Raw genomic sequence first — 17,950 nt, forward strand, 5'->3', positions numbered from 1 at the left:
GATCCCAGGGTCCTGGGATAGAGCCCTGAGTCGGGCTCTCTGCTCAGCAGGAAGCCTGCTTCCCCACCCCCACCTCGCTCTGCCTGCTTGTGATCTCTCTCTGTCAAATAAATAAATAAAATCTCAAAAAAAAAAAAAAAAAGAAAGAAAAGAAACAGAGATGACTAATCCTGTGGGTTACAAATGAATGACTGCAAAACGATCGAAACTTGGTCTTGAGAGAGCTGTATTAAGCGGTGAGGATAAAAATGTACGTTATGCTAGAGAATTTTCTCAGACTCGCCTGCTATTAAGTAATTTTTGTTCCTGGAAGGAACATACTCCTTATGTCCAGTAGAGCAGTATCAATAAATAAATAAATGTATCTGTAGACCATGACTGAATCTAGGTTCAAATAAATCAATTATAAAAACATGTTTAAACTGTTAGGGGGATTTATATATGGACTGTGTATTAGATGATATTAAAAAGTTAAGTTTGACTTAACCTAGTAGTGCTGTGGCTATTTTTCAAAATCTTTTTAAAATGCATGAAAAGATATGAAATCTTATATTGCATTGACTATTTTAGCAAAAAATAAGAAGGCACAGGTGAATCAAGTGTGGCAAAATCTTGACAAATATTACCTGTATCAGGCTCATTATACTATTCCTCTGGTTTTGTGTGTGTTTGACAATTTTCATCACCATCGCTACCACCATTAGGCACACGAATTGTGAACAGAGGCAGACTAATAAAAGCAGATAGACATTTGGCAGTGATAAGGAAAATCTCACTCTATAATCCTTCCATATCCTATAACTAGATTATTTTTCTCTCTACAAGTAGTTAGACAAGTTCCAGGCTTTTATCAGCAAAATAACGCCATTAAATGCACTATACCACACATCTGTGAGGACAGCAGATACTGACTTGTATTCAGGGAGTTTGCATCAAGACGATCCTACTAAATCAACTTAAGTGATTTAAACAGACTATCAACCCCCACCCCATTCCCACCAACCAGCTGCCCAGCGGAGCACCTGGGGGGCTCAGTGGGTTAAGCAGCTACCTTCAGCTCAGGTCATTATCCTGGGGTCCTGGGATAGAGCCCCACTTTGGGCTCCTTGCTCAGTGGGGAATCTGCTTTTCCCTCTCCCTTGCCTCCTCCCTACCCCCTCTCCCTCTCACACACACGCTCTCTCTCTCCCAAATAAATAAATAAAATCTTAAAAAAAAAAAAAAAAAACAGCCTACCCAAAACAAAATGAGTATTGAAAATGATACTCAAATTTCTGTCACAAAATATTATCCCTATTTTCTGCAAATGAAAGAGATTCAGTATTGATGCAACCAATGTTACACCAGAATCAACATGGTTAATCAAGTCTCACAGAAAGAATTCCAAAAGTAAAATCAGAGCAAAATGTTAGGCAACCTGAATTCTCTCTGAATAGATATAACATCCAAAGTTTCAGCACAGCATTTTGCCCTTTGTGTGTGTGGTGGGGGTCGGGGGGTGGAGGAAGAGATCGGGACAGGACACAGGGCAGGAGAGAAATTTAGTAGGGAATTTCATTAACAATAGGCCATGTGACCCCAAATCCCTGCAGGTGGTGCCTGCAGGTGGGGGCAAAGGGGGGGAACCTGAGGAGGCACTTCCCATGCAAACCAAGGGCACGTTGTAGAGGACAGTGCCTACATACCCGAGCCATGGCCTCTCTTTATCTGTATTGTCTGTGACACCACCACGACAAGGGCAAACTCAAGCCTTTCTTCCTGCCTGTTAACTTTTGGTCGGTAAGCATTCAACATGTCCTAGTATTATAATGCAATTTATAGTGGAATTAGTCTCCAGTTCTGAAAATGGCATAGTGAATTACATTCATTATAAGCACGACCCTAACCCTGAGTTACTGAAGTCCATTGCACAATCAATCCTTGAGATCAGTCAGGTACCCAAGGATGAGGCGGTGGCTCTTAACAGTCCATGGTCCCTTGCACGATTTACAACAGAGTAAGATGAAAGTTGGTAAAATCTCAATCCACCATGTTCCCGAGTCTAACAGATGTGCCTGTCCCAAGGCTGGAGCGGCGAGGCCCATCGGCAAAACAAATGAGGGTAGAGGGTAACTACGTTCTGCACTGACACGGAGTGCTCAGAACACGGTTCCTTAAAGAGGGGAAGAAAGATGTATCTTCAATGTTGCAGTAACAATGAGGAAACATCCTTAAAACTGGAAGAAGGTGCAATAACAGGGCTTCTAGAAGAGACCTTGCTCGTGACCCTGTCTGAAGCTCGCTTGGTAAAGCAGGGGCTCCGCAGCCGATGGCTGAAGACAGGAGACAGCGCTTCAGCCACAAAGACAGTGTTTCCCTCGGTTCAGCTTTCCTCTGGCTTGTGAATAAAAGCACAAAAGAAATAGAACCCAAGAGGGGTTTAACTGCAGAGAGAGGGACTCAAAAAGTGTTTCCAAAACTCCTTCAGATACAAGAGTGGCCGAAGAAATTTTTGGTGCAGAAATGAACACAACTGTTTTCCCTGTTTAGCCAATTTCTCCCTCTCCGCTTCTGAACCTCTCGCCGGCTCGGGAGCAGCTCCAGATGGCACCTGCTCTCCCGGGGCACCGACTGGGGTTCTTGCCCGCAGCCGCACAGAGACACGAGGCTCTGGAGGCAGAAGACTGCGGCACCCGGCACGCTCGTGTGTTTCTTCGGCCGCGGCCCGTCTGTCGGGGAAGAAGTCGCTCCCTGCCTGTGGACTACAGACAGCAGGTGCACCAACAGGGCACACAACCTGGGACAAGCCTGCCCGGCAGGATGGAAACCAGGATGGGAGCAGAGGCGCACACCAGGTAGGGCTGAGGGTCCACAGAGATGAGGGCAGCCTGTCTGAGACTGAAGCAGATCGCACGCAGTCCTTCGCTTATGGCCTACCTGGGCGTGCATCGCCGTGACCTGTCGGATGCCTGTCTCCCCACAGGAGGCGTAGCTTAGTGGTCTGCGGGGCTCATCAAACTCACAGGTAGCAAATGCTCAGTAACGCCAATAGTCATTGCCTATTTCATGGCTAAAAGGGACAACTACTCTGAATAAAAGAAGATAAATTTAGGAGACTTCAGCCTTACTCTAAGCCATTATGATTTATATTTTCTCCTCTTGTTCACTTGCACTCTTTTCTGGAGGTATCATAGAAAAGACAGATGCATGGCAAAAAACAAAAAAAGGAAGGAATCCAACAAGTGACACTATTCATTTCAGTACAGGCTAAAAAATCTAAGCTAATACTAAGGACACCCTCACCAACTGATTTTTAATCCTCTTAGCCTACCAAATTGAAACGCCTTGTGCATTAATTCACAGCCAAGATGTGCACCACCACCCCAATCTATAGGGCTCCACAGAATTTCACTCAAGATCAGTGACACCCCAAATCTCACCAAGTACAACAGAAAACAAGCAATAAAGTTCGTTGTCTCCTTAATCATAAGGAGACACATTTAAAAATGTACCTGGAAAAATTAAATATTAGTAGATCTGCTATGTCCAAGAGAAGTTATCTGACAACAAAAGGAATGTGCGTAGCCAGAAATCCCCAATCTTGGTAAAATGTTCCCAGTGATAATACCTGGTGTTAAAGTTAACACCAGAAAGATCTACTAGTTGTTTCAATCCTTTGAACGTAACAATCCAATTACACAAAATGAGCAGATGTTTTCATTCAAATACTTTGTTTCCAAAATGCAGGGTGGTATAACACAGTTTCTACAGTTCCTCTCAGACAAGCCTCTGGAAGACAAATTCCTCCTAGTGAAGTGTCTGACCTTGTGATTTTCTTTAATCTTAAATCAGATGGGCACAAAACTGTTCCTACATTATTTTTGAAAAACACGTAAAGGCTTAGTCTTTTAATTGAATCAAATGACTTATTTATTCCTAATTTCATAGTCATCCCTTCCATAGAATTCTACTTTCCTATGAACCCCTGTCTTAAACAATTCTTGAAATTCTTACCCTCAGTAAGAGTTTATTGGAACAACAGCAAAATACTAAAAGGCACAAGCACTAGAGAGTTCAGTGACTTAATTCACTTTTCAAAAAAATTGACCAGGGTCTTTACTGGAGGACTTTTCTGAGCCCTTGTTATTATGTAATGTATAATAACTATGTTACCACATTACTCTGTAATGTTACTTTCTAAAAGCAAGGTGTCACATGTGGTGGAGTAATTATTTTTTTCACATATTACCAATCAGCCTTTAGAAGGAAAGGGTTACCCTGAGGAACATTTTTGAGAACAAGTTAGAATAAGGTACTAATAAAACCTCAAAAATAAGTGTGACTCTAAGATAGTCTAATTAGCATTATTTTCTTAAATCATTAACTACATCTTTAAAAATTACCTTTAAATGTATACCTTTAGAAATGCCCTATAAGAACACAAAGATGAACTAGCACACTATTACCTCCTACACAGTGAAAACTCATTCAAAACTTAGCCAGTGGCTCTTTTGCATAAAGAACAAAAGTATGAGTGGTCCAAGGCCTATAGAATTCACTGCTTTCTGCATATGCCAAGTTCAAACTGGGTAGATGTAAATTTATCCAGTCTGGATGCATTAACCATCATAAATGAAAAAGAAGACTTACCGACAGAAGCTGAGCTTTTAAGACCCGACTCCTTAGGGACTCCTTTTTCAATTCGGATTGTGGCCCACTGTTTAAAAACAAGTAGTGTTGTTAGTGTAAACGGGTCCATAGACACAAGGTAAGATACTCGAACCTTACTTACACACAAATGGAATTAAACGGTTAGCCCGGCACTCTCTGAATTACAGACGCCCTTGTAAACCTCTGAGGTAGCGGTAATCGGAGGCTCAAGCACAGCCTTATATTCATCACTGATTATGCTCTAATCAAATGAGCACAAGATCATGTTTACCCTATTGAAACCCCTCACACACCTGGGACCCCCATCAAGGACTCCGTGAAAGCACAGGTTATGGCATCAAGTCTGAGTTCAAGGTACTTAATCCTTCTAGGCCTCAGTTTCCTCATCTGTAAAATGAGGACAATAGTTCCTATTCCTCAGGGTTACCATAAGGCTCGAAGGAGATGAACGCTCCCCCTCGTGAATACCTACTAAACACAGGAGCCGAAGAATAACTTGTTTTCATAACAAATAAGGCATCCCGGGGCTAGACACACTCAGAGAGACCTGACTGCCTGCATCAGCAATCTGCTTGCGGAAGGGGGCTGTCCACACTTGGGGAACTGGAAAGGAAGTGGGGAAACGGCAAAGACATCACCCAATCACCTGGTCACTTGCCCCTATTGAGACGCACAGGGAAATGTTATGATTATGTGGAACCACAGGTTTGCAAGAACTTAAGAACAGGAAAAATCCCATTTTTGTTTTCAGTGTACACAGGAATATAAAGAAATAGACCAAGATGTGATTTGTTATTTTCTCCTTTATACTTTTCCTATGCATTTCCAAAATTATCACAATGAACATCAGTGTTCAGAGACCACAAGTGAACTTTGTTGATAGCATCCCAGAAAATGCCAATGGCTATTTTTCCAGTTTAGAAAAGGAATGGTTAAAATTATTAAAATATGTCGATGATTACCATTCCAGAAGCTAACATTGTCTAAACTGAGTGATTGGAGAGGAAGTGGGAAATTGTGATCATTATAAGTAGGACTTCAGTGCCCTTGAAGGAGCAAAAAGAATTTTTCAAAAATATAGTGGCCAAAAAACAGGTATTGCTAGACTCACAAGGAATTAAACAGATTTTTTAAAATGCAAATAAATAAGACGATGAAGGACAAGGACTAAATAACCTAAAACATATACCTGGAGGTCAAGGGGAAGGGCATGACCTGAGTACATCAGGACCCCGCACAACATCCCAAAGAGCCAAGTAGGAACATGCTATTTGCGCTTAGAGAACCGCCTATAAATAGACACGTAATCTTCCTGGCTTCAAGTGGCAAGTCACAAATGATAATAAGACTCAATCTTAATCCGATCGAGCCTTTTTCCTTCTTTGGTGATTGAATGCAGGAGTTCTCAAATTCTAGATATACCTCTCATCTCCTCTCCTCTCGTGAAGGTTTATTTCCATAGTTTTTCACTTTAAAGCTTTTAGTACCTATTGTCATTTATAATTAGACCAAAGACAGAATTAAAATAAAATTGTGTCATAACCAAACATTTGTTATCTTGGAGCTCACTTTTTTTCTTGCGGCCAGGCGATTTTATTTTTTATATAAGCAGCAATGACGTTAGATTAGGACAATTATTCCATGCTCAAGTGATGGAAAAAACTGATATTTTGAGGCTGTTATGGGCTGAATTGTGTCTCCTCCCAAAATTCAGAAATGCAAATTCCGAAAATTCAACACGGAAACCCTACCTTCCCAGTCCTCAGAGTGTGACTGCATTTGGAAACAAGGCCTTTTTTAAAAGGTGACAAAGTTAAAATGAGGCCTTTAGGATGTGCCCTAAGCTAACACGATGTCCTTCTAAGAAGAGGAAATTTAACAAACAGAAGCACCAGGGATTTGCACGCAGAGAGGAAAGATCGTGTGAAGGCAGCTGCAAGCAGAAGAAAGAGGTCCCAGAAGAAACCAAACCTGCCCACACCTTCATCTGGGACTTCCAGCCTCCAGAACTGTGAGAAAATAAATTTCCATTGTCTAAGGCACGCAATCTGTGGTATTTTGTGATGGCGGCCCTGGCGGACTAATACAAGGGTGCATCCTACAGTGTGATGTGCTACAGGGCTCCACGCTCTGTGACCCATGCAAGCGTCAGAAGGCACACCTGCTCCTCCGTCGGTAGCTCCAAGGTCTGTCCTACAAAATGCAGTTACAGTGTCCAAGACTAGCAAAGTTTCAGGTTGGAGGAGAAGTCACTTAAGCCAAAGGAAATGTGTGGTAGAGAACCACTTTCTCGTGGGCTTACTCCCCAGGGAAGGTGGAAAGCACCAGGCTTGCAGCTGGACACTGCGAGCGAGTTCTGGCTCTGCACTCCCAGGCCGGGCTCATCTCAGAGGGGAGAGTTTTCACGTCTTGGGACCTTGGTTTCATCATCCCTAAACCAGCGACAGTACCAAGATAAAAGATTAAAGAAGGTGATCTGTCCAATGACTGCCACACAAAGTGGAAAATGTTGGCTTCCTCCTCCCTCTTCACACCTTACAGTTTATTTAACTTCCAAAATGATCACTTTTTTGCAGACCGCCAGTGCATCTTCCAATAAACAACTCTGTCGCTCCTACCATGCCAACTGACCAGGTAGCCCAGAGAGAGAGATGGGGGATATCTCTTCAGAAGTTCTAAGCTTCTTCTAGAGGTTATCTCAGAAAACATCTGCCTCCAGGAAACATGAAAAATGCAATTCTGTCCACAAGAAGATCCTGAAGTAGCACGATGGCTTTTAACGATCCCATTGTTACTCCCATTGTTACTCCCACTGTTACTCCCACTGTTGCTCCCACTGTTGCTCCCCCTGTTACTCCCCCTGTTGCTCCCACTGTTACTCCCCCTGTTGCTCCCACTGTTGCTCCCCCTGTTGCTCCCACTGTTGCTCCCACTGTTGCTCCCCCTGTTACTCCCCCTGTTGCTCCCACTGTTACTCCCCCTGTTGCTCCCCCTGTTGCTCCCACTGTTGCTCCCATTGTTACTCCCACTGTTGCTCCCACTGTTGCTCCCACTGTTGCTCCCATCTTACTTCCCACCCACCCCCAAAAAGAAAAGTTGAGAGATACTTCCCATTGGGTTCTCACTCTACTTTACTTTAAGAATCCTCTTGGGGGCGTCTGGGGGCTCAGTGGGTTAAGCCTCTGCCTTCGGCTCAGGTCATGATCTCGGGGTTCTGGGATCGAGCCCCGCATCGGGCTCTCTGCTCAGCGGGGAGCCTGCTTCCCTCTCTGCCTACTTGTGATCTCTCTGTCAAATAAATAAATAAAATCTTTAAAAAATAAAAAAAGAAAAGAAATAAAAATCCTCTTGGGAAGCAAAAAGCAGCTGTCTCTAATTCACACACAGAAAGTGTTAGGTATGATTTTAAGGTAACTTCCTTTTTATTCATGTATTCATTTATTTGTTTTTTAAGTAGGCTCCACACCCACTATGGAGTCCAGTATGGGAACTCGTGACCCTGAGATCAAGACCTAAGCCGAAATCAAGACTCACACTGGGCTTGAACTCGCAGCCCTGAGTTCACGAGCTGAGATCAAGAGTTAAACACTTCACTGACTGAGCCACCCACGCACCCCTCAGTCTGGGTTTTAAAGCTTAGATCAGAAGCTTGCAAAAATGTGACATTGTCACCCAGATAATAACAACTTTCAGTTCTTATGCTAAAAAGACATTTAAAAATTAGCTAAAAAGAGAAAAGGAGACGATGAAAATGATATAAAAATTCAAATATAAGGTTTATCCAAATAACAGCAGGCCACCATCCGTAGCATAAAACAGTTTCTCGACAGACCTGTCGTCTTGGCAGAGGAAGAACTCAGGCTCTAGATTCAGATTAAAATCCCAATTCTACCACCAACAGCTGTATGCCGCTATCCGGATGAATGAACTCTGAATAACCATGCCCTCACCGGTCGGCGGGAGTAACACAGCCTCTGTCAGAGAGCTGTGCAATTAAGCACACTGCCTGGGCAGCTTTTCTTTATTGTCACTTTCTGTCAGAAACAGCCATGGCCTTCTAATACGCTTATTGTATCTCCAACAGCAGCAATAATGCCTGAGTATTAGAGTAACAGAGGGCTAGAACCACCTGACGTGACATTTACTGACATGCCTTTAAAAGAAGATGAAAAACGAATTGTTGGATGGAGGAAAGTGTAAAGGGAAAGAATAATAATTAAAAGGCAAAAATAGTGTGCTCTGACTAAGTGTACAGACTCATTAAAGATCTGAAGGTAGGTTACTTAGCCACATAGGAGCAAAAGCAAAAACAAACAAAAAAACAAAAACAAAACCAAAGAGTGTTCCGATTCAGGCAGCACGGAGACTGGAGGACCTCCCGCGAAGGTCGCTTTCCTCGACCTCCCCCACACAGGCTTTCCTCGACCTCCCCCACACAGGCGTGCAGTAGCTCTCCGGAGTCCTTCCTCTCTACACCCATGTGGCATCCTAAGTGACCTACTCAAGGTCAGGGCCAGAAGTTCTGAAGAATCTGTCCATGCTTCCAGCTTATTTCTCAAAAGCTGAGAGAAAAATAAGTGCATCAACATTCATTATCTGTCCGTCGCCTGCGCTCTCTGGTTGGATTATTCGTCTCGCTGCCCTGCCTTCTTCTCTACTATTGCTTTACTGATTCTCTCTTCCCACCTCAACTTCCCTGTAATCACGAGCCTTGGGCCAACGCATAGCAGTCCACCACCCCCAGCCCCGTCAGCTTCTGTGGTTGGAAATGGCTTTTTTTTTTTTAAATCTTAAATCCATGTTCCTGTTTGAAATAAACATGAAAACACACACGCACACACACACACACCCTCCCAGAGATTCCAACGTGTATCTAAACGCTCCACCCTCTCCACATCCCCACCCCAAAGTTTTACTGTTCATGGTTTGAATTCCTAAAACAATTTTCCCAATACGAAGTTGCAATAATGCTGTATAAACTCCTTAGAAATCATGATATACCCCTGGAAAAACACCAGCTTAGAGAAAGAAACCACCAAATCCATTGAAAACTAAGTGCTAAGGAATAATGAGTAACAGAAGGACCAGGCCTTGCACAGAATCAACAAAAAGGTGATGTATTTGTCCAGAACTAAAAATGTCCGAATACTGAACAATCAGCACAATTTTTAAGGGAATTATCCCAATAATCCACTGTACCACCCAACTGAAACGTCTGTGAAACATCTAAAGCTGTTCCAGCAGGAGGAGGAGAAGCCGAGGGTCACCATTTCCTTCTTCTGTGCCTAAAGCAGACATCACTCTGGGATCACAGCTCCTTCCTGAGGAGAACAGCTGCTCCCAAACACAGGTGCTCCAGTCAGTGACAAGTCAGCGCTGGCCCACAAAATGAATCCCCATTCCAATTACATATATGCCAACCATCACTGTGACCCAGTAACTTACTCTAAGCAAAGAGGGTAGTTCCTTAGGCTGCCATCTACCTGGTTTCCAGGCTACATGGTCTATCTCCCAGTAACAAGCAGCACCTCTCCAAAAGTCTCTTCGACTCTAGATGGACAAGAAAAACTGAAAACTTCAGGCCCTACCTAACGGAAGATCAGATCCTGAACTGGCTACATCCCTTCCAAGCATAGTAGATGTCTTCCAGGCAGACAGCAAGTAGCTGGTCTCTGTCCCCGAATGATCAAAGCACAGCAGACAGGAGTCAGAGGCTGGAAGCCAGTGTGTGGGATCTCCCTCCACTCCAGCCTCACCTGGGATATAAATTCCAAAAAACACTATTGTACGGGGGAACAACTCAGTCATTTCAGAGTTCTGAGAAAGAGTTCTGAACACCAGCCAAAGAGGATCTTCTGCTACGGGGAGAGTATCTGCAGAAGACCAGGCAGTAAAGAAGCAGCCGAAGAAACTCACAGAGCAGTGGGACCAAGTTCAGAGTGTGAAGCCAACAGGAAAGTTAAACACTGCCCCGTATCTCCCAGCAGAAACAACAGAACCTCTAAAACCTGAAGATGAGGATGAAGAATCAAATCCAACTTCAGAGATGACACAGGAAAGCAGCCACAGAAAGAAAGTGCAATAAAAATCTGGGGCAAAACAGGAGCTTAGCAGGTAGGAGAGAGTTGCAGGTTAGCAAGTGAGAGATTAGGGGTAATCTCCACGTGGGAGATTAGAGGGTTAGAGATGTGTATCTGGCAGCCACCCCACTCACTGAGAGAGAAAAAAACCAGGCCTGCGGGCAGACCGAAGATAAGGGCAGAAAAATGAGAACATGATTTGGAAGGTCCTGTAGGAGTTAGAGAAAAAAGGGTGGCAGTCTAAATAGTAATATTATTCATTTTAATTAAAAGCCGCAGACAATGTTTTAGCAGCTAACACCTACAGGCACCCTTCGAAAATGCTTGACATGTTAACTCACTAAACAACCCTGTGCGGGTGCCTGGGTGGCTGTGGGTTAAGCCTCAGGTCCTGATCTCAGGGTCCTAGGATCAAGGCCCAGCCTCAGGCTCCCTCCAAGCATCTGCTTCTCCCTCTGCCCCTCCTCCTGCTCATGCTTGCTCGCGCTCTCTCTCTCTCTCTCTCATTGTCTCTTAAATAAATAAATAAAATCTTTTTAAAAAAATAAACAACCCTATGGAAATAGATGTTATATTGTAATTCCCATTCTACAGATGAGGGAAATAAAGCACAAGAAGTGGGTGACTTCCTTGAGGTCACAAACTGAGAAGGGGAGCTGACTCTGGAAGCAAATCTGAGCGAACCTGTATCCAGTCTCCTCATCACTGGACTGCGGGTCCTCTCCTCAGTAAGACTCTTGTCTCCACTTAATTCAAGCAAACCACTGACTTCTGAGTCTGTTCCCTCCCCTGGAAAAAGGGGGTAACACTGGCCCTCCCTCCTTCCAAGGCAGTGGGGAGCATCTGAGGAAAGAGAAGGGAAAGCCCTCGCCCCCGTCATGTAGTTAAGCTCCGTGTAAGGCTGAGCAGCCGTGGCTCCCCATCCGCTAACAGCTTTCTGTGCAGAATTTGGAAGCAGGGAGAACAGAGGTCAAAAAAGATACATTTTCAAGGACATTTCAAGTGCTTTGGTTAGATAAAATTTCCATGACTCCATTAAAATATCATCAGATTTCCCTCTACCGCCCAGCAATCGGTTTCTTATCTGAGCATAAACTGGAACACGATGCCTTCTGGACAGCCTCGGTGCGTGAAAGGACCTCTGAACCCCGGGGCTATAACCCTGGGCAGAGCGAAGGGACACCGCGCACTAGCTGACGGACAGACAGAAACCTGCAGTATGCAAGACAGCCGCCTTGTTCTAACCAATACTAGTAATAAAGCCGTGGTTTATGGAGGAAGGGGCTCTGCGCCCAGCAAGGAGAACCGCAGGTCTGAGCCCGGGCCCCCCACTCTGTGGGAGTAGCCCCGACGCTGTCGGTCTCCGCGCGACTGCGGGGGACAAACGCGCGCCCCGCGGGCCCGCTGACCTTCCGAGACGGCCCCCTCGCACCAGCTCGGCTCTCAACAGCTCTGCCCCGGGGTCTCTCTCCCGAAAGCCCTCAGCGGCGTCGGGGCGCCACATGCCCCAGACACTCACCTCTAAAGTTTTCACCAAGATTTTCATGTAGATCTCGGAGATGCCCAGAGACACCCCGAAGGCCGAAGGCAGGAGGATGAGGCCGAGCACCAGCGTGAGCCAGGTGGAAAGGATCTTGCCGGCCAGCTCCGCGCCCTCCATGGCTGGGCGCGCCCTCTCGGAAGGGGTCCGCGGAGGCGGTCCGAGCGCGACAGCTGTGTCCCTGTCCCCAGGCAGGCGGCGGCGGCGGCTCGGGGAGCAGAGGCGCGGAGCCCGGCTCCGGAGAGTCAGCGCCGCCGCCTCCCGGCACTCACCTCTGCAGGGAAAGAGGAAAGGAAGGAGAAAACTTTGAGCTCGACAGCAATTTCCTTCCTTCCCCTTCGGGCTCCTCCCGGCCGCGCCAGTTAACTCTCTCCCCGCCGGAGGCCCGCGCGACGCCACCGCAGCGGGCGCAGACCTGGGCGCAGACCTGGGCGGGCGACCGGAGCTGGGGTGAGCGCAGTGACACGGCGGCGCGGGCCCCACCCCGGTGCCTGATTTCCTCTGCGCGGCGTCTGCGACGACTCAGCGGCCGAGTCACCCAGGCCCTCCCGGAGCGCGCGGCCCCGCGGGCGCCCCGCACCACCGCACACGCGCCGCGGGCGCAACTGGCGCCAGGCCGAGCCCTGGGCCGGGGCAGGCTGCGCCCCTGCGCCGGGCGCCCTATTTCTGCGCCGGGCCTCGCCCCGCCTCCCCCGCCACCCAACCCGGAGCCTCCAGGCGGGTCCGCACCGCCCGCGCCGCCGCACACGCCCCCCGTCGCCCCCGCCGCCCCCCTGCTTCCCCGCGCCCCGCCTCCCCCGGCTCGCCCGGCCAAGGTCCTTTGGGGAGCAGAGCTTTGGGCAACGCGCTAGCATTTCTTCACCCGCGGAAGGACGCATCCGGGACGTGGAGGAGGTCGCGGCTGTAAACCAAGCTCCTGCGGGGAGAGGGAGGGCAGCGGGCGCGGCGGGGCCGCCGTTGGCGCCGCGTCCGGGTCTCCCGCGCCCCCTCCCCCCGCCCCGAGCAGCGGCGCGGCCCGTCTCCCGCTCGCCGGCGGAGGGGCAGGCTCTCCCCGCGGCCGCCGTCCCCCCGGCGCGGGCGCCCTTCGGCCGAGGCCGCGCTCTCCCCGGGGAAGGCGCGGGCGCTGCGGCCACCCGCACGGCGCGCACGAGCGCGGGACGCCCGGCTCCGACGATCGCGCGCCGCCGGCCGAGCGGGACCCCACGGCCTCGGCCGCCCGCGGGACACCGGGAAGGCCGAACCCTCCGTGGCTTTCGCGACCCGAGCCTGCCGGACACAGAGCCTCGGGCTGCGCGAGCTTCCAGAGCGCGACCGAAAGGGGCCGGGATCTCCCGCACCCAGGCCTCCTTCGGGGGTCGTCTCAAGCGGGAAAAACTGGGAGGGCGAGCGGACTGAGAGAGCCAGGGTCGATGGCAAACGCTTCAGGGAAACCGGCCTCTGCCCAGGGTGGGGAGGAAACGGGGCGCAGAAAGCAGGAGACGAGCCTCAAGGCGAAGAAAGTACACGCTAGTCCTCCGCACCTCCTGCCAGGTGCGGATCGCAAAGAAAGCCAACAATTACGAGCTGGGCCTAGGAACCAAGTTATGGGGGCGGGGGGCGGCGGTGTCCGTCGTTAAGCATCTGCCTTGGCCTCAGGTCAGGATCCCAGGGTCCTGGGATGGAGCCCCGCGTTGTGGGCTCCCTGCTCAGCCGGCAGCCTGCTTCTCCCTCTCCCACTCCCCCTGCTTGTGCTCCCTCTCTCGCTGTGTCTGTCTGTCAAATAAATAAATAAAATCTGTTAAGAATTTTTTTTAAAGAACCAAGTTATGAATGAAGAAGTTTCGGGGTTTTGGTGTCTCTGTACGACCTTCCAGTTTACAAAAAGAAGGAAGACACGATTGGCAAGACTGTCCCAAGTTCTTGCTGAAAACAAACACCTATTTAGCATAAAACCTTAAAGATTATATTGACTCATTTAACATTTATACTTGAGGCAAAATTCTTACTCCTTATATTTCCTCAAAGGAAGGTGACAGGAATGCTGAATGACTGGGCCAGCGTTTACCCAGCAAACACCCAGGGCCCGCAACTCGGCCTAAGGATGACTTTTTCTAGCCAGCCAGACACAGGTGCTGCCCACAGTCCTTAGTCATTTCTGATGCTCGTTACCAAACTCCATGAACTGGTTTCGGCTTTTGTCGTTTTTGTTTTTTTCACTGTTGTGGAAGAACTATTGTCCCACAACAGAATGGTAGAATGGGAGTAACATGGAATGTGTGGTCTTAGCTTCACCGCAGACAAAAGCTCTAAGCTCAGGCTGCTAGTCCTGCTGTGCTTCAGCTTTCTCGTCAGTTAACAGCAAAGCTCTCCGCGGAGATCAGAAAGCAAGTGCAGAAGCTCTCCATCTTCTTCTTGCCTACAACACCGCAGAGCCACGGTAGACTCACCTTTGCAAGTGAGGAGGGAGAGGGAGGAAAGGGGAGAGAGTGTGAGTGGCCCCAGAGCTCCCCGCAGCACTCACCTCCCCTCCCCCCTCTCCTGCAGCCCTTGAGGCGCTTCCAGTGAAACCCAGGTAGGACCCTGTTTCCTTTCCTGCAGTTCGGACTCCCTGCACGACCTCTGTTCGCTTCCTAGGGCTACCTTGTTACCAATGACCACAGACTTAATGACTCAAAACAAGAAAACTTGATTTTCTTGCAGGGCCAAGCTCCTCCCAAAGGACTGGGGAGGAGTGGAGACGACACTCTTTCCTTGCTTCCTCTCCCTCAGGAGGCTCCCAGCATTTGCTGGCTGGTGGCGGCACCACTCCACTCATGGTCTTGCTAAGTCTTCTCTTCCCGTCTCTTCTCTTCTCTGATAAAGACATTGTCATCCTAGACTCAGGACCCACCCTCACTTAGGGAGATCTCATCTCGAGATGCTTCACTTAATTATACTCAATCTGCAATGACCTTTATTCTAAATAAGGTCACATTCACAGGTTGGGACTTGGGCATGTCTTTTGGAAGGCTACAAAAGTTCAATCCACTAAATCCACTACTCTTATTATCTCTGAAAACTGAGATAAGACCCAGTTGGAGAGGTTGTTATTGGGATTTGAGATTATATTTTAAAAATTCAGCTGAGGGTAAAATGTTCAATCATGAGGTTGTTCAGAACGATCCTGGTTTTCACCTTTTGTCCTGGCACATATTTTAATAATGCTTCCTATCACTCTCAAAAATATCCTGGTTTGAATGGAAATCACATGGTTCCCTTCTGCTTACATGGTTTCTAAGATCCTTCCCACTCCTAAAATATTGGATCCTTTGAAAAAAATCACTGTCAAGTTCTTTGTATGGCACCTTGTCAACACCTGAGGCCAAATGAAGTTGTATAAGGGAATTAAGGAAAGGGATTAGCATTCACATCTTCTCAGCTTCAATGTGGGTAGAAATCCCTGGGGCTCTTGTTAAAATGCAAATACTTAGCAGGGTCCAGGTAAGTCGCTAGGAGACAACGCAAAAAGAAGTGATTCCCAAGAGCTGGTGGCCAATATCCAGGACTCACTTTGTGATCTTGTATCATCTTCATACCCCTGCTTTGACAGCAGTTGGAGGGATGTGAACAGAGGACTTAAGGTTAACAAACTTCAAGCAAATGTCAATCCTCTTGTGACTAGATATCTCCAGCAAATAAGACGCCATACTTGAAGCTAAATGACGAATATTGATCTAACTTGAGAGGTAGGGTAGAACTCAGAAACCTGGGGTGAAGCAGGTCACTGAAGCATTTTATTAAACAGACAAGTTTTGCAGTTCTTGTCTCCAGTCTTGGTATGAGACCTCTCTTTTCTCTGATTTCACACCTTTCTTGGGTCTTCATCATATCCCGCCTTGATTCCCGTGTTTGCTTTACCGTTCCACTGTAAACTGCTCACTATCGGGAATCTTTTCGTTCATCTGTATCTCCCTGACCATTATCCACTCCTCCACCAGCACAGAATCTTACTTCATGCCCCACTGTTGTTCAAAGCCAGCAGTATGACCCTAATGGTGACTAAGTAAAGTCCAAACATCTAGGGCTAATTCTTGAAGCACTCCAATGTTAACTCCCATCACCTTCCAACAAAACCTTTCTCACCTTCTTTTGGCTTCTGCTGGGTTTCTTCTTCTCTGGGTCTTTGATCACACCACAGTTCCTCTTCCCCATGCCCTCCCCAACATCCCTCCAACACCCACTCCATGGACCTGTGCTAAACTTCCATCATTTTTTTTTATTGTGTGTGTGTGTGTGTGTGTGTTCATTATTTATGCACCACACCCAGTGCTCCATGCAATATGTGCCCTCCTTAATACCCACCACCAGGCTCACCCAACCCCCCCCACCTCCTCCTCTCCGAAACCCTCAGTTAGTTTCTCAAAGTCCACAGTCTCTCATGGCTCATCTCCCCCCTTGATTTCCCCCAACTCACTTCTCCTCCCCATCTCCCAGTGCCCTCTGTGTTATTCCTTATGCTCCATAAGTAAGTGAAACCATATGATAATTGACTCTCTCTGCTTGACTTATTTCACTCAGCATAATCTCTTCCAGTCCCGTCCATGTTGCTACAAAAGTTGGGCATTCATCCTTTCTGATGGAGGCATAATACTCCATAGTGTATATGGACCACATCTTCCTTATCCATTCATCCACTGAAGGGCATCTTGGTTCTTTCCACAGTTTGGCAACTGTGGCCATTGCTGTTATGAACATTGGGGTACAGATGTCCCTTCTTTTCACTACATCTGCATCTTTGGGGTAAATACCCAGTAGTGCAATTGCAGGGTCAAAGGGAAGCTCTAGTTTTAATTTCTTGAGGAATCGCCACACTGTTCTCCAAAGAGGCTGCACCAACTTGCATTCCCACCAACAGTGTAAGAGGGTTCCCCTTTCTCCACATCCCCTCCAACACTCACTGTTCACTGTCTTGTTGATTTTGGCCATTCTAACTGGTGTAAGGTGGTATCTCAATGTGGTTTTGATTTGAATCTCCCTGATGGCTAACGATGATGAACATTTTTTCATTTGTCTGTTAGCCGTTGGTATGTCTTCTTTGGAGAAGCGTCTTTTCATGTCTTCTGCCCATTTTTTGACATGATTATCTGTTTTGTGTGTGATGAGTTTAAGGAGTTCTTTACAGATCTTGGATATCAGCCCTTTGTAGTGTCATTTGCGAATATCTTCTCCCATTCCATGGGTTGCCTCTTTATTTTGTTGACTGTTTCCTTTGCTGCACAGAAACTTCTGATCTTGATGAAGTCTCAAAAGTTCATTTTTGCTTTTGTTTCCTTTGCCTTTGGAGATGTATCTTGAAAGAAGTTGTTGTGGCTGATGTTGAAGAGGTTACTGCCTATGTTCTCCTCTATGACCTTGATAGATTCCTGCCTCACATTGAGGTCTTTTACCCATTTCGAGTTTATCTTTGTGTATGTAAACCTCCATCATTCACCTGACCTCCATAAACTATTTTTACTGATAAATCAGAATGACATTTTGGGTTTCTAGGAGTTAGTGTCAATTCCAAAAGAGCTTCCAGTATTCCCTGAAAGTTGATTATTTCTCTTTCCTCAATGTGCAGTCACCTTAATAAATGGCCTCAGGTCTTTTAGTGGAAGACCAGGAGATATACTAACAGTATAACACTTTCAGCAGTCTTCAAAGGGACCCAGCCTCCCCTTCT

At 47.1% G+C, this 17,950-nt stretch overlaps 1 protein-coding gene across 2 annotated transcripts in view; it reads right to left on the reverse strand.

Moving 5' to 3' along the window:
* The window catches only part of GPAT3 (glycerol-3-phosphate acyltransferase 3), a 59,088-nt gene extending 46,586 nt beyond the window's left edge, over positions 1-12,502 (reverse strand). Inside the window, exons 1-2 of one of the 2 annotated variants that reach the window (XM_044268214.1) lie at positions 12,250-12,502; positions 4,630-4,696 (exon numbers count right to left, since the gene is read on the reverse strand). In XM_044268214.1, the coding sequence (XP_044124149.1) occupies positions 4,630-4,696; positions 12,250-12,390 (208 nt within the window). In that variant the 5' untranslated portion in view covers positions 12,391-12,502. The remainder of the gene's footprint in view (positions 1-4,629; positions 4,697-12,249) is intronic. The other variant, XM_044268213.1, reaches the window with a different exon arrangement.
* Positions 12,503-17,950: the final 5,448 nt, after the last annotated feature.

The sequence above is a fragment of the Neovison vison genome, chromosome 11 (assembly GCF_020171115.1).
Source record: "Neovison vison isolate M4711 chromosome 11, ASM_NN_V1, whole genome shotgun sequence".
NCBI classification, from domain to species: domain Eukaryota; kingdom Metazoa; phylum Chordata; class Mammalia; order Carnivora; family Mustelidae; genus Neogale; species Neogale vison.